This window comes from Antedon mediterranea, chromosome 3, assembly GCF_964355755.1.
Source record: "Antedon mediterranea chromosome 3, ecAntMedi1.1, whole genome shotgun sequence".
NCBI lineage: Eukaryota > Metazoa > Echinodermata > Crinoidea > Comatulida > Antedonidae > Antedon > Antedon mediterranea.
This window is the reverse complement of record NC_092672.1, coordinates 30,341,079-30,358,378: the sequence shown is the minus strand read 5'-3', so window position 1 is coordinate 30,358,378 and position 17,300 is coordinate 30,341,079. Positions and strand designations below refer to the sequence as shown.

Below are 17,300 nucleotides of genomic sequence, written 5' to 3'. Positions count from 1 at the left end.
AACTCAATGGCTTCCAGAATAAGTTAACAAAAAGTTTAACAAAAGTTAACATTCTGAAGAATTATTTTCTTTTTAAAAATGTCTTATTTTTCAACATTTCAGCCCTTTGATGCAATTAATGTTGTGACATTTTGGTAATCGTTAACACTAAACTTTTTGAGATATTTGTTCTGTACAATCTGTACAGAGAGAAATAAAGAAGAATCATAAGAAAAAATATTCCAAACAATCATTTTATTCTAAATGATCACCTAATAAAGAGGAAATAACCAATATGCATTTTGTTTTCCACATTAAAGATATATTATTTATTGTTCACAGATCAATCCAAAATGGCTACCAGTGGCCTGGCTAAATTTCTAGAAGATATTGATGAGAAGGTTCTAGAGTGCCAAATATGCTTTAATCGACTCAAAGAACCCAGAACCTTAACATGTCTTCACAGCTTCTGTCTGGGTTGTCTTGAAAACTGGTTGAAGAAAACTAACAAAGTAAGCTGTCCAATTTGCTCCAAATCTTATCAGATTCAAGAGGGCGGTCTAAAGAAATTACCACCCAACACGTTTATGAATAATTTGTTAGAAACAATTGAACAGTTTTCAAATACAGATGAGACAAAATGTATTTGTGGTAAGGAAGGTCGATCTAAAACCTACTGTCAGGAGTGCAGAAGATATTTGTGTCACATTTGTAGTGATGCTCATAAGAACATTCCAGCTTGTAAAAACCACAAGTTGCATTCAGTGGAAGATGTTCGATCTATGAGTGTAAGTGAAATCAATGCAATGCACCCGCCTCTGTGTTCTGTCCACAATGAACCTTTAACAGTGTTTTGTAAAATATGCAATGTTGCCATTTGTATACACTGTTCGATGATGGATCACAAGGAATGGGAGGGAAACGACAAACACGTGTCCATCTACATAACGGATGCGTTTAAAACGTTTAAACAAACGTCAACAGGATTGAAGAGAGAGGCAAAAAAATGTACAGCTAAATTAAATGATGATCTTAGAGTAATGACTGATTGTGTTAAGAAACTAGATGAAAACAGAGAAAAGAGTTTGAGAGGAATTGATAATCACGTCAAGGATTTGGTAACAAGAATAAAAGAAAGTGGAGACAAATTAAAAAGTGAGGTGGAGGCAATGTACAAAATCAAGAGGAAGGCGACTGATGTCGATATAGAGGATGTTACAACGACGATATCGTATATAATTACAAACATTAATTTGCTCCACCACCTTGGAAAGGGCAATGAAGCAACGGCAATGTTTTGCGGTAATGACGTCATCATAGCACTGAATGATAGGATTACGGCAGTACCTAAAACAAAACCGGATGTTAATGCTGAGATTAAATTTGTTAAAAACAATCAACAAATTGATTCATTACAGAAGAATATCGGAATTGTCAAACAATCAAGAGCAGGCTATTTAGAATTAAGAGGAGCTGAGAGTATGACATTACCAACAATTGATGTTAAAATAATAAAAACTGATGAATGTGAAATACATGCAAATTACATAAAAGCTACATTGACACAACCAACAGGAGAAACTATCATCACTGAAGTAAAAAAAGATGACAACGGTGACTATACTGTGATAGGTAGATGTACAAGTGCAGGGATTTGCAAGGTTGATGTTAGAGTTGATGGTGAACAAATTACGAAGTCACCAATGACTATTAAAGTAGAGAAAGAAGGATTATTAAACACTATTAAAATAGGTAAAGTTGTTGCTGATGTAGTTAAATATGAAGACGATTGCCTACTTGTTTCATGTTGGGACAATGTCATTTACAAATACCATCAATCAGGTAAATACATTGGTCAGGTTACACTATCAGAAGGTGTGTGTGTCTACAGCATGTTCCTAATGAAAAATGGTAATATAGCATTCGGTGACTGTGGTAATATCTGCATAACACTATGCACTATGAATGGTGAGGTGGTTAAATCATATGGTAAGGGAGAGTTGACACGTCCACGTGGTATTCATGTGGATGAAGCATCACGTGTCATGTATGTAGCTAATAACCATAATGTAGCAATGTTTAACATTGAAAGCGGCAAACTGATTAAGAAAATAGCACAATGTGACACTCCAGGGTTGAACTATATACATATCTGTGATGTCACCCTTACAAGAGAGGGATATATTCTTGTACTAGTGGTCTGTGACCCAAACTGTTTAAAACTATTTAATAATGAGGGAAAGTTTATTAAAGTTCTTGTCGATGAGGGTGATGAAGATGGTAAGGTGAAGTACCCAAGAGGAGTAGTAGTTGATGATAATGACAATATTATAATATCAAGTGAGGACAAACTACAGCTATTTAGTAATAGTGGAAAGTTTATTAAAAGGATTGATAAAGCAGAAGATGAAATCACGTGTCCTCAAGGATTATGCATCATATCTCACAATCCACGTAGAGTAGCAGTGGCAAATTATGGAGACAACACAGTGAAACTATTAAATTACTAAACAATGATTAGTACATATTATCATTAAAGGAATGTTTATGTTTAAATAAAATACTGAAATATTTAGAATTATAGGTTTTGTTCATATTGAAACATAAATGAATTTTTAAACTTTTGATTATTTAAGAATGTGAGATTGCTATTTGTTAATATAGTACCAGTTCAGCTTTCCAAAAAGAATTACCAAGTTTCAACAATCATGCACACTATTTAATAATTTACGTCCGCATGCTAAAAATACAATAACCAAACAAGAACAGAGAATACATATAAAAAAACATCACAAGTCTACAACGTGATTTCACGTTACACGAGGATAATTCTGTATTTAATCGTAGTGAATAAAGTACAAATTATAACAAGTACGATATTGTCATTTCTTTGGAATATGTGATTTTTGTGGAAGTTTATCAATGTAATCATTTTAAACATGTTAAACCTACAGACAAACAAAGCCATAGTATGAGCTTTCTTTGAGAGTAGCGTAAAAATAACTTATTAACCCTTTATTATTATCATTGTGGTGTCTTTCGCAGGCCTATATGATTATTAACGTTTCCGCTGGGTACAGCACAACATTCTGTTAATAGACTACTGTATATTGACGAATCAATATGCTATAATAAAACGTCACATGACTACATTAGTAATTCATATCGGAACCATTTTGTTTCAACTTACATATGAGAGCATTTGTACCTGTCTACAAAATCAAAGACTAATTCTATTGACAACAACGTAAGTTAGTATAAAAGTTCTTCAGCCATTCTGTTCAGAGGTTTTATTTGTTTAATTGTGTTTGCACATCCAACGACAAGTAACTCACTAATACAGGATAGATAAGCAATGCTGTTTTTATTAACCAAATCTTATTTGAGGCTTAGGGAGTGAAAAAAAAACAGTCGTGAGTTAACCCTCGCTAAGATTGGATCTTGGAAGGCAAGAACGTTAACCAACAAGCTACTGCTTTGCTATTTGACAACATTAGCCCTTTCAGAAAAATGGGTTAAAACAAACTTTATTTTATTTATTATATAAATATTAAATGTTCATGGATTAAATGTCTGGCTGTCCTATTCAACTCGTTGAACATTCAATTGTTCAAATAAATCTTCTCACAAATCAGCGAATGCAATACATTCACTAGTTAACACACCTACTATTATAAGTAAACTTCAATTCAAATTATCATCTGCTTCCATCTTGAATCGAATAATATCGACAATATTTATTTTTTGTAGACAAAATTGTAATATTTCGACAAAATTAGCAATGTCCCCAATTCAAATTATCATCTGCTTCCATCTTGAATCGAATAATATCGACAATATTTATTTTGTGTATTTATTTATTTATTTTTATTTTATGTCTTTAGGCACTGTGGCCAAGGATTACCAATAGTGAATTAATCACTGTCCTATCAGATAGGTGGTAATCCCCCTGATACAGAGGCTATTGTGTGAACCAGTTCACCGGGGTAACCCCCTACTCTTTTTCGAATAATGAACTGGGTTCTTTAAAGTACACACAGGTTATAACTGTGTACACTGGACCTACGGTTTATAGTCCTTATCCGAGAAGACTTGTTCCACCACCAGAACTAGGAGCGAGTCGGCCTCGAACCCTTGCCGATGTTGTTGTTGGCTCTTTAGGTACGATAAACGGCGCCCCTGCCTTAACCGCTCGGCCATATGACTCGCCATTGTGTAGACAAAATTGTAATATTTCGACAAAATTAGCAATGTCCCACACGGCGCCCCGTACTACTAGAGTGCCAAATATGCTTTAATCGACTCAACGAACCCAGAACCTTAACATGTCTTCACAGCTTCTGTCTGCGTTGTCTTGACAACTGGTTGAAGAAAACTAACAAAGTAAGCTGCCCAATTGCTCAAAATCTTATCAGATTCCAGAGGGCGGTCTAAAGAAATTACCACCCAACACGTTTCTAAATAATTTGTTAGAAACAATTGAACAGTTTTCAAATAAAGATCAGATAAAATGTATTTGTGGAAAGGAAGGTCAAGTTAAAACTTACTGTCAGGATTGCAGACAATATTTGTGTCACGACTGTAGTGATTATCATAAGAACATTCGAGCTTGCAAAAATCACAAGTTGCATTCAGTGCAAGATGTTCGATCTTTGAGTGTAAGTGAAATCAATGCCATGCATCCGCCTCTGTGTTGTGTCCACAATGAACCTTTAACTATGTTTTATAAAATATGCAATGTTGCCATTTGTATACACTGTTCAATCATGGATCACAAGGAATGGGAGGGAAAAGACAAACACGTGACCATAATCATAACGGATGCGTTAAAAACGTTTAAACAATCGTCAGCGTAAGATTGGAGAAAGAGGCAAAAAAATGTGCAGCTAAATTAAATGATAATCTTAAAGTAATGACTGATCGTGTTATAGTAGAGAAAATAGTTTGAAGGGAATTCAAAAGCACGTCAAGGATTTGGTAACAAGAATAAAAGAAAGTGAAGACAAATTAAAAAGTGAGGTGGAGGCTATGTACAAAATCAAGAGGAAGGCGACTGATGCCGATATAGAGGATGTTACAAAAGGACGATCTCGTATATAAATACAAACACCAATTTGCTTCAACACCTAGGGAAGGGCAATGAAGCAACGGCAATGTTATCCGGTAATGACGTCATCACAGCACTGGATGATAGGATCAAGACAGTACCTAAAACAAAACCTGATGTTAATGCTGAGATTAAATTTGTTAAAAACAACAAACAAATTACTTCATTACAGAAGAATATCGGAATTGTAACACAATCAAGGGCAGTTATAGACTGTTTGGAATTAAGAGGAGCTGAGAGTATGATTTTTTTATTTTATTTTATTTTATTCAATTTCCAGGTAACATACAAAAATCATAAACAAGGTACGGCATCATTCAACAAAACAGAACAAAAGTACTATCAGCACCTGCGGGTAACCAAAAGTGGACCAGTTCAAAAGAACTGCACTGTCGAGTGGCTTTCCCAACTAATAGTACGAAAAACGCAATAGACATAAAAACACAGTGATAGTCTAGATGAATTCGATATCAGTAATACATTTTTTCAAATCCCTTCTAAACCCCCCAAAGTTAAACAGGACTTTGTTACGAACTTCATGCGGGATACATTCCCATATTCGAGGGAAATTAACAAACAGGGAGTATTTAAATGCATTAGTTCTAGCATACATGTGTTTAAAGGTGAGGGACTCTGGATACCGAGAATTAATTGTAAGGTATTCAAATATATCAAAATCAATTAAATTATGCAAACACTTAACTACAAAAATTATACTATGAAATTTCATTCTTTGAACCATATCTGGTAAATTTAGAATCTTAAGCCTATCAGTGAAATCGCCTTCAACACACAATTTAGGAGACGGGTTGGTGAATTTTGTCCAAGATGGGGAAATTTCTGTCCAGAATGGGGAAATATTTTGTCCAGAATAAGGACAAAAGCGATAGGTGGCGCTATAATCGTGTCCAAGATGGGGAAGCTGTCCAATATAGAGAAATCCGATTTGTCCAAAATGGGAAAATTTCTGTCCAAGATGGGGAAGTGGTGGCGCTATATCGTGTCCAAAATGGGGAAATTTCTGTCCAGGATGGGGAAGTGGTGGCGCTATATCGTGTCCAAAATGGGGAAATTTCTGTCCAGGATGGGGAAGTGGTGGCGCTATATCGTGTCCAAAATGGGGAAATTTCTGTCCAGGATGGGCTTATGCTGTGTCAAAAATAGGCAAGCTGTCCATATAGAGAAATCAGATTTGTCCAAAATGGGGAAATTTCTGTCCAGGATGGGGAAATTTCTGTCCAGAATGGGGAAGTGCTGTGTCCAAGATGGTGAAGCTGTCCAATATAGAGAAATCCGATTTGTCCAAAATAAAGACATTTCTGTCCAAAATTGGGAAATACTGTGTCTAAAATAGGGAAGCTGTACAATATAGAGAAGGCAAAACATTAACACAACATAAGAAACTTTTTTTTGTTTTAAAAACTTTAATTAAGTTCACACTTCTAATCTGAAAACATTACAAAATGTACACAATAATAACAGTACTATGTTAACACTTTAAAAGTACATTTGAAGTGGAAAAGTGTTCTATTAATTATATAATTAACACCGTTATCAGCTAATTTTAAGTATAATAAACATTTAGTGACGGATGTGGTTCCAATTTACTTCTAAAGTAAATTTTCACTGAATGTATACATTTATCTGACGTTAAAAACTACAGTATATTATATTAAATTCCAACCATAAAAACCACAACAGAAAGTAGTACCGTCACCGCCCTTATTATACCACATCAAGAAAGAGTACAGGATATTTATTAATATAATTAATACAGGTTGTCACTTCTTTTTTTTATCATCTTCAATTTCTTTTTATTTCCTTCTCTATCTCTACCTTTTTATCTTTTTTTAACCTTTTTTTCGACCACAGACCACGAGTATTAATCTATCGTCCCACAGGTAAAATTCAGGCTCAAAATAGGCTCTTATCCCCTTAAAATAATTACGTTACTCAGCCTGGAAACAGTTTCAAAGTACAGGTTGGTAAATATGTGACACCTTTATCAGCTATTTTTAAGTATAATGAACATTTATTGAGTGAAATGGTTCCAATTTACCTCTAAAGTAAATTTTCACTGATTCTATACATTTTTATCTAACGTTAAAAACTACAGTATATTATATTAAATTCCAACCATAAAAAACACAACAGAAAGTAGTACCGGCACCGACATCATTATACCACATCAAGAAAGAGTACAGGATATTTATTAATATAATTAATACAGGTTGTCGCTTCTTTTCCTTCTTTTTATCCTTTTTCTTTTTTTTATTTTTTTCTTTATTTTTTATTTTATTTTTTTTACCACAGACCGCGGGTATTAATCTACCGTCACATGCAGTAATTCCACATGGAATTTCGACCACATGATGGAATCCTTGAGTTATTATAGTAACTCAATGGTTTAAAATCAAACGTACACGCCGAATCATTAATTTCCAGCTATAAACAAAGTGATATCATTGACAAATCGTGCAATATTTGGCCTAATTTTTCTCATTTTACAATAGTATACGAGTGTTTGCATATTAGTAATATTAGTGCTTTAATTGCGTTATTTCCTACTCCAAATAGGCATAGTTTAGGGCTAATAATTATGTTGATATTAAAATATGATTACAGCCAGTGCTTTGCATTTTCTGTAAGGTTTATCATGCTCAATTAGATTTATTTTTTTGTTACATTTCTCTCAAAAACTTTGTGTCTATACAAATGTTATTAGTGAGCAACTATTCTATCAATGTGTATTCCTTTAAATTTACCAGGGAGTGAATTGCTATGCTGATTTATTATGTCTACTTATGTTAATCGTTAAAAACTACAGTATATTATATTAAATTCCAATCATAAAAACCACAAAAGAAAGTAGTACCACATCAAGAAAGAGTAGGCCTACAGGATATTTATTAATATAATTAATACAGATTGTCGCTTCTTTTCCTTCTTTTTATCCTTTTTATTTATTTTTTTTTTCTTTCTTTGTTTTTTTATTTATTTATTTTTTTTTTACCACAGACCGCGGGTATTAATTAATAAACAATCAATGATTACAGTAGCCTATTCAATACAAACATTACATTACAAAATGTACCGGTACTGACAAGTGTTCCTCTTGCAAAACTTTATCAGTGGCCCTACGAATAACAAATAACCAATCAAAAGCACCTGTTAATACAAAAAAAAAACAATGAAAATGATGTGACTACTTATTCTAATAAAATTACATAGAATTGTAATAAAATGAAAATATTTTACTAGGATATGGATTTATTTATTATTTTATCATCAGGATACGGTGATTGTTTTTTTATTTCAAAGTAAAATACTCAAATTCACGTTTATAGTTCATTAATTAAATTAATAGATCATAATTTTTTTTAAATGTCACCAACTGAACCAACTAGGATATGCCCTACAGTTGCTTCATGCCTCGATCATATATTATGTAATAATGAGAATAAGATAAGCCAATCGGGTACAATCGCAAGAGGTCTAAGCGATCACTTAATGACATTTTGTACAAGGAAAACTATTAAACTTAAGTTCAATGGACATAAAAATGTATATATCAGATCACTAAAAAACTATACCGTTGATCAATTTAGAAACATACTAATAGATATCGATTGGTCAGTAGTTACCTCTATCGGAGATGTAAATGAAGCTCTGTATAAATTTAATGCATTACTTTTGGCTGCTATTGATTCCATTGCCCCCCTTAAAAACATTAGGATGAAACAAAGAACGGAACCATGGTTAACTAGAGAAATATTACAAGACATTGAAACCAGAGATAAATTATTAAATATGTATAATAAAAACAAGAATAATACCGACTTATTAATACAATTTCGCAAACTAAGAAATAAAATACAGCGTGATATAAATAAAGCTAAATCAAATCATTTGTTAAACAAGGCTGAAGAAAATAAAAATAACCCTAAAAAATTATGGAAAATGTTTAAAGGTCTAGGCTATAGTAATACATCTAAGGATAGTGCTAAAACGGTTATTGACCTGCCCAATGGTACTAAATGTTTCGACCCAGCCAAAATTGCTTCTTGCTTCAACGAATATTTTACTACTATTGCAGCCAATTTGGTCAGTAAACTTCCATCCCCTAAGAATGTGTATGACTGTACGTCGTCCAAACTTAAGGATTTCTATAGAACCGTTAGTGGCAATAACTTTATGCTCAACTCAGTGGACGAAGACTTTATATATAGTGAATTAAACAAACTTAATGCGACAAAAAGCACGGGTGTCGATAAGATACCTCCCCGCTTCATAAAAGATGGGGCTGAAATTCTAAAAGTTCCCATTACCTACATAATTAATTTATCAATTAGTACCAGTACAGTCCCAGAAGACATGAAAAAGGCCAAGGTCATACCTCTTTATAAAAAAGGTAGTAGAACCGATATTGGAAACTATCGCCCTATAAGTATACTCAGTACAATGTCTAAAATTTTAGAGAAGGCTGTTTTTATTCAAATCGAAAAATACCTTACTGAAAACAACGTATTGTATAAATATCAATCTGGATTTCGAGCTGCCTTCTCTACTGACACATGTTTGATAGACTTAGTTGATTCCCTTAAAACCCAAACTTCTAAGGGAAATTTCTCGGGTATGGTGTTGGTCGATTTAAAGAAGGCATTTGACACTGTAGATCATGACATTGTATGTAATAAGCTTAAATTAATGGGTATTGGATCTATTGAATGGTTCAAATCTTACTTATCAATAAGAAAGCAAATAGTAACTGTTGATGATCATTGCTCTCAATCTTGTACTGTTACATGCGGGGTTCCTCAAGGAAGTATCCTTGGACCCCTTTTGTTCTTATGTTTTGTTAATGACATGGTAACTTGTATTGATCCTGATTGTAAACTCCTTCTATACGCTGATGACAGTGCAATTGTTTATTCACACAGAAATCCAGATATTATTTCTAAGAAGCTAGGGTCAACACTAGACTCCTTGTGTGATTGGCTTGTAGACAATAAGTTAACAATTAACCTGGATAAAACTGAGTGTATACTATTTGGTTCTAAGAGAAAAACTAAAAATGTTAACAATTTTAATGTCTCAACAAATGGTAACAATATCAACACTAGTAATTGTGTCAAGTATCTGGGTATTGAAATAGATCAAAATTTAACGTGTTCTGAATATGCATGTAAAACCATTAAGAAAATTAATAATAGGCTTAAGTTTATGTACCGCCAACGTAAGATACTAAGTTGTAAGAATCGTAAACTATTATGCTCTGCTCTCATCCAATGTGTTTTTGATTATGCTGCATCTTCTTGGTTCTGTGGAACCAGTAAAGCTATCCAAAGAAAACTACAAATTGCTCAAAACAAAATGGTTAGACTCATAAAAGGAGTTGAACCCAGAAGACATATAGGTGCTGATCAATTAGACGATTATGGATTGTTAAATGTAAAATATCGAGTAAAGTTCTTGCAAATTAGCCAAGTTCATAAAATATTTATGGGCAGAAGTGCTTCATACCTAAACGAAAACTTTCGTAGAGTTAATAACTTACATGGTCACTTCACTCGTGGTAGTAAACTCAATTTTGTTGTACCTAAAGTCCAAGGCATAGAATGTAATACGTTCTATTTTAATGCAATCAGAGAATGGAATAACCTTCCTGACTATATTAAACAAATTTCCAACACATCTAAATTTAAAACTGAATTGAAACAATATTACAAAATTAAACATAGATAAATTATTATTGTGCCATTATATCAGATGTTTTGCTTATATGCTTATATATTTATGAACCCCGTCTTATAATGTTTGTTTTGTTAAAATTATAATTACTATCTTTTTAGGGACCACATTGGAATTAAGTTGTTTTACTTTAAACGACTTTATGTGTTTTCCCGTGCATCGTCAGACTTCATTAATCCCGCCATTTTTATTTGCTTTTTTGATGTATATTAATATTTAAGGTGATTTTATTTATTATTGATGTATTTTTAATGTTATTTATTGAGATGCCAAATAAATGAAAGAAAGAAAGAAAACCAAATATACAGTACACTCATCTTGACCAACTTAATTTACGACATGTATTTACTTGCATTTACATATTATGCAGATCGGAATATTATATCACTCTTAGATATGATAAATAATTACTGTATGTGATTTTAAACAAACTATTCTTGAAAAGACCTAATAATAAACAGTAGAATTTCCCAAATTGTATTGCAAAAGATAGGACATCAAACTAGTTAAGCACTTACTTTCACTACTTTTAGGCCCTGTCCTCCAATTAAAGAAAAGGGGAATAACCCCCCCCCCCCCCCCCCCCATCACTGGTGCTGCAATAACAACCTGAAACTAAACATAAAGAAAACAAAAGAAATGCAAATTGATTTTAGGAAAATTAAAGAACCCTTAGAACCTCTGATTATAAATGAAAATGAGATTGAAGTAGTAAATGAGTACAAATATCTGGGTTGTATAATTGACAATAAGCTAAATTGGATAAACTAGATGGTACGCTCGCTTCGCTCGCGTACCATCTAGGTCGTGCCCACAGATGGTTCTCGAATACATAATAATTTCAGCGTTAAAAAATTGGCGATTTCAAATGCACGTACCGCAGGACAATAATACATGTCGTTTACAGGAACGAATAAATAGCACTGTGATTTATGTACTGAACTAAAAGTAGCACCCTGGGAATTACTTCCGAAAGAGAAACTTGTCACAAAATGAGACCAATTGTTTAAGTAAAATTTAAACAAATTTAATTTGTGTTTTGTATGTAACATTAGGGTTGAGGGATGGGAAAGAGGATGGGTGCAAAGAGGAACAATTTTTAAATATATTCTTTATCCATGTAGTAACGAAATATTAATTGTTTTCATATAATATACCACTAAACACAGTAAAACATTGCGATGTAACACTTTGTTGAAACTATCACCGTCCTAGTCGATTGAAATATAATGTAACGATACATCACTACGACGTGTATAATATGTTTATATAATGTAAAACAATTTGTGAAAACCACCCCTATTCGTGGCAAATCATAAATTCGATTTAATCGTCAATAAATATTAAATTATCTAAGTCAACTTAATTAGTAGGCCTAATGGTTTTCAATTGTTTCTTAGAGCCAATTCATACTTAATTGGTTCCTAACCCTACCCACCAAAGTTGTTCTGCGTTTAGGGCATGTGATGCACCGTAGGCCTATCCTCTACTGGCTTTACAACGCTACTCATGCCAGTGAGGGAAGGGTGATGATGTCACGTGCGTGGTTTAACTGCAATAATAAAGATTTGTACATAATATACGGCGAATGAAAACGCTAGCTCATTATCCGTTAAAAAAAATCTATATCCAACCTCTGCAGCACAGATTGAAAAAAAAAATGGATCGAATTTCTGTTATGAGTATACAGTACTTGCCTTTACGACGCCTGAGGGAATAGACAGTTGTGGAACAGAGATTGGAATGTTCCATTCATTTCAAAACAATACATTTGCATAAACGTATATTAAATCTATCAAAATAGAATTTTTTTAAAGAAAATCGGCCTGTCTTCAACATTATGATGCTGTACTCTAGCTGTTCAACCGGTTTTCAGCGATTAAAAACAATTATCGTAGGAAGAGATAGGAAAATGCGAAGCCTCCTCGCATTATTGTCTGCGGGTATTTTTCAAGATGGACATCAATTAGACAGTGTATACCACGATCGGAAAACACCCCTATTTGGGGCAAATCGTTGAACCTAAATTCGTTTTAATCGTCAATAACTAATTATCTAACTTAATTTAATTAGTAAACAGGGTTACATCAGGTGGTGAAAATCAGTACCGAAAGTACGAACCAACTTTATATACCATCGAGTAAAAATTCCAGAAATAAACCGCGATTTATCTAATTTTGCCCTTACGTAAATTTATATATAGATAATGTAAATAAAGCCACATGCAAAGCCAACCAAAGGATGTTTATTTTAAGAAAAATGAAGTACCTACAAATTGACAAAACTATACTTAAATTGTTTTATAACTCTGTAATTCTCAGTGTAATACTTTTTTGTAATGTTTGTTTTTATGGTAATACAATGCAAAAAGATAAAATTAAACTTAATCGAATAGGAAATAGAGCAATTAGACTAGTAGGAGAGCACTTACCTGATGTTGAATCCTTGTATAAAGAAAATGTGTTAAAAAAAAGTAAAAAGTATCATTGATGATGAAACACATCCTCTTCACAAACAATTTGCTCTCATGAATTCTGGCATAAGACTACGTACACTTAATACTCCAAAACAAAACGGTTTAGGTGCTCGTTTGTACCTAATGCTATACACTTATATAACTCCAGAGTACAAAGGTAAAATGTAACCGATAATTTTTATCTAATTTTAACAATTTTTAGCCTCTTAACTTTTTGTGTGTGTTTTTGTAAATTGTATTTTATATTTTTGTATTTTGCCAGTTTTCAAATCACATTTCTATTTTTTAAATGGCAATAAAGTATATATGACTATGACTATGACTATGACTATTCTGGACAAAATTTACCCATTTTGGACAAATCGGATTTCTCTATATTGGACAGCTCTATTTTGGACACAGCACTTCCCTATCTTAGACAGAAATTTCCCCATTTCGGACAAATCGGATTTATCTATATTGGACAGCTTCTTTATTTTGGACACAGCACTTCCCCATCCTGGACAGAAATCCCCATTTTGGACAAATCGGATTTCTCTATATTGGACAGCTTCGCTATTTTAGACACAGTATTTCCCCATTCTGGACACAAATTTCTTCATTTTGGACAAATCGGATTTCTCTATATTGGACAGCTTCTCTATTTTTGACACAGCATTTCCCCATCCTGTACACAAATGTCCCCATTTTGGACACAATATAGCGCCACCACTTCCCCATCCTGGACAGAAATTTCCCCATTTTGGACAAATCTGATTTCTTTATATGGACAGCTTGCCTATTTTTGATACAGCATAAGCCCATCCTGGACAGAAATTTCCCCATTTTGGACACGATATAGCGCCACCACTTCCCCATCCTGGACAGAAATTTCCCCATTTTGGACACGATATAGCGCCACCACTTCCCCATCCTGGACAGAAATTTCCCCATTTTGGACACGATATAGCGCCACCACTTCCCCATCCTGGACAGAAATTTCCCCATTTTGGACACGATATAGCGCCACCACTTCCCCATCTTGGACAGAAATTTCCCCATTTTGGACAAATCGGATTTCTCTATATTGGACAGCTTCCCCATCTTGGACACGATTATAGCGCCACCTATCGCTTTTGTCCTTATTCTGGACAAAATATTTCCCCATTCTGGACAGAAATTTCCCCATCTTGGACAAAATTCACCACACCTATTGCAATTTAGTAACCCGTCTTAATGACTTGTTAATAGCTATATTATGTTGTTTTTGATGTGGATCCCACACAGGAGCACCATATTCAATAACAGGTCGACATAGTGCATTAAAAAGTCGTAGTAAAATTTCGGTGTCATTGAAACCTACAAACCGTTTGATAAACCCAAGCATTCTCATAGATTTCATCGATACATCATTAACGTGAGCAGACCATGTTAAATCACGTGAGAAGTTATTACCAAGATATTTATGTGAATTAACAGCTTCAAGGGGATTGGATTCGATTGTATAAATAAAATGAGGGATATAATTACGTTTCCTAGTTATGTGCATGACTTTACACTTCTTTGCATTTAATTTCATTTTATTATCCTCACACCATTTGGAAATTTTACAAAGATCCTGTTGTAAGGTAAGTGCATCATGACGACTGAATACAGGTTTATAAATTACTGTATCGTCTGCATACTGCTTCATAACAGAAGAGGTATTTAGAGGTAGGTCATAAACAAAGAGATTAAATAGAAGCGGGCCTAACACGGATCCCTGAGGAACACCCGAGCCCACTCTATCCCAATCAGAATGCTCCTTATTAAGAACAACACGTTGGAATCTGTCACTGAGAAAGGAGTGAAGACACTTTAGAAGAGATCCACATACTCCCATGTTGTGCAGTTTCTTGATTACTAAATCATGGGGAACACGGTCAAAGGCCTTCTCCCAATCAAGGAATATTGCATCAATTACAGGAGGTTGTCTAACATCCATTGTTTGTGACCAATCATGATATAACGCTGAGGCCTGTGTAATACACGATCTACCTGGATAAAACCCGTGTTGCGTGGGACTTATAAATCCAAAAAATTGAAGATGAAAAAGAATGTTATCTGCTATAATACGTTCAAAAACCTTACCTATAATAGAACATAGCGATATGGGTCGATAATTATTAACATCGTTCCGATTACCTGACTTAAAAATAGGAGTGACATTCGCGAGTTTCCAATCTTTTGGTACAAAGCCATCCGTTACGAACTTGTTAAACATTTTGCACAACACTGGGGCAATAATTGGAGCTGACATGGATAACATTTTAGGTGTAATCCCGTCTGGTTCAGGGGATTTGTTGGGTTTCAATGACAACAGAGCCTCGAAAATAGTTTTTTCAGTAATATTAATGTTATTAAGGGGAACAATATCTGGGTGAACACAATTACAGATCTCATGGTTAACATTGAAATTACGATTAGGTTCGTTAAAGTTTGACGCAAAGAATGTGGAAAATGCATTTACCGCATCAATATCGGAAACCAAGGGTATACCGTTAAAAACAAAGTTTTTGACTTGTCCAGTCTTACGCCTAGTCTTAACATAACTAAAAAAACGTTTGGAGTCACCATTTACACCGGCGGCACTTAATTTCCTAATATATTGTAAATGAGCTTTTTTTGTTAGGTTTCTTAATTTATTACTAAACTTTCTATATTTGTCCATCTTACTTGGGTTATGAGGATGACGATAAGCCTCTTTTAGCATTCGTTTCTTTTTACGAGCCATGATAACCATTTCTTGAGTTATCCAAGCTGGCCTGTTTCTTTTTTTACTTTTGACTTTAGGGATACAATCGTTGATAGTGGCGAGAAAGAGGTCTTTAAAATTTTCCCACATTTCCTCACAGTTTGATTGTTCCAGGCACAGTCCCCAAGGAACCGCCCCCAACGTTGTAAAAAGATCGTCATGGTCACATTTACTATATTGATAATAATATCTATCTACAGGTTTAACTTTACTGCATCTAGCGTTAATATTAAAATAAACCCCAAGGTGGTCACTTGTACTAAGACAACGATTACTTCTGAAATTACATACAATGTCAGGGTTATTGCACAAGACCAGATCAATAATGCTACTTTTGGTGTTAGATACACGAGTAAAAAAATCAACAAATTGTATAGTATCAAGTGGAGCAATAATTTCTTTAAATTTCTTATAAACTAAGGGACTATCAACACCGTAATCATAATTAAAATCACCAGTTAAAATTATACCACAGTACTTATGTAAAATAGATAGGATAAAATCAACGACATCGTGGAATTGATTGAGCCAATCGTCATTTGAACTCGGTGGCCTATAAACAGCACATATTAAAACGTTAAAATTGTTATTTACAGTTATTTCAATAATTTTGACCTCAATGTTAGTAGGAAAGTCAACAATAGAGGATTTAAATGCGTTCTTCAAAGCTAACAGAACACCACCACCGTGTCTTGAACGGTCTTTTCTGTACACAACGAATGAGTCTGGAAACAGTTCCGTACTATCAATAGAGGAGTCCAGCCACGTTTCTGTGACAATCAATATGTCCAATTCATCAATTGCGATACGCGCATGGAATTCTTCGATCTTATTCACCACACTTCTGGCGTTAAATAAAGCAACTTGAATAAGGTTAGTTTCAAAGATGGAAGAATCAGTTGATGTATTGCTGGATGCAAGTGACAATATACTGTTGTTGATCAATGAGTTGTAAAAAAATGAGTCCGATAGTTGTGGTAGGGAGCAGATGTTACACGCCCATGGATTATCTTGATAAAACACATAACTATCGCTGCTCATAGGTATGCACTTGATATGAAATATGTGATGACATTCACAGCAAATCAGACATTTTTTATTGCGTCTCGTCGTTTTAGCGCAAGATTCACATGTATTCTTCGTACTATTACCGTTTCCAATATGCTGGCTCTTGCTCAGCTCTGGGCCTGGGTGAGGATGAATGTCGCCACTAA

General features: G+C 34.0%; 1 protein-coding gene across 1 annotated transcript; it reads left to right on the top strand.

Moving 5' to 3' along the window:
- Nucleotides 1-332: 332 nt before the first annotated feature.
- LOC140044280 (tripartite motif-containing protein 2-like) lies at nucleotides 333-2,489 on the top strand. Its single transcript, XM_072088758.1, has one exon. It carries the CDS (start codon nucleotides 333-335, stop codon nucleotides 2,487-2,489), a length of 2,157 nt encoding a protein of 718 aa, XP_071944859.1.
- The last annotated feature ends 14,811 nt before the right edge of the window (nucleotides 2,490-17,300 follow it).

Bases quoted from the DNA above. Each gene is read 5' to 3' on its own strand.
- LOC140044280 (XM_072088758.1), top strand. From the start codon at position 333: ATGGCTACCAGTGGCCTGGCTAAATTTCTAGAAGATATTGATGAGAAG.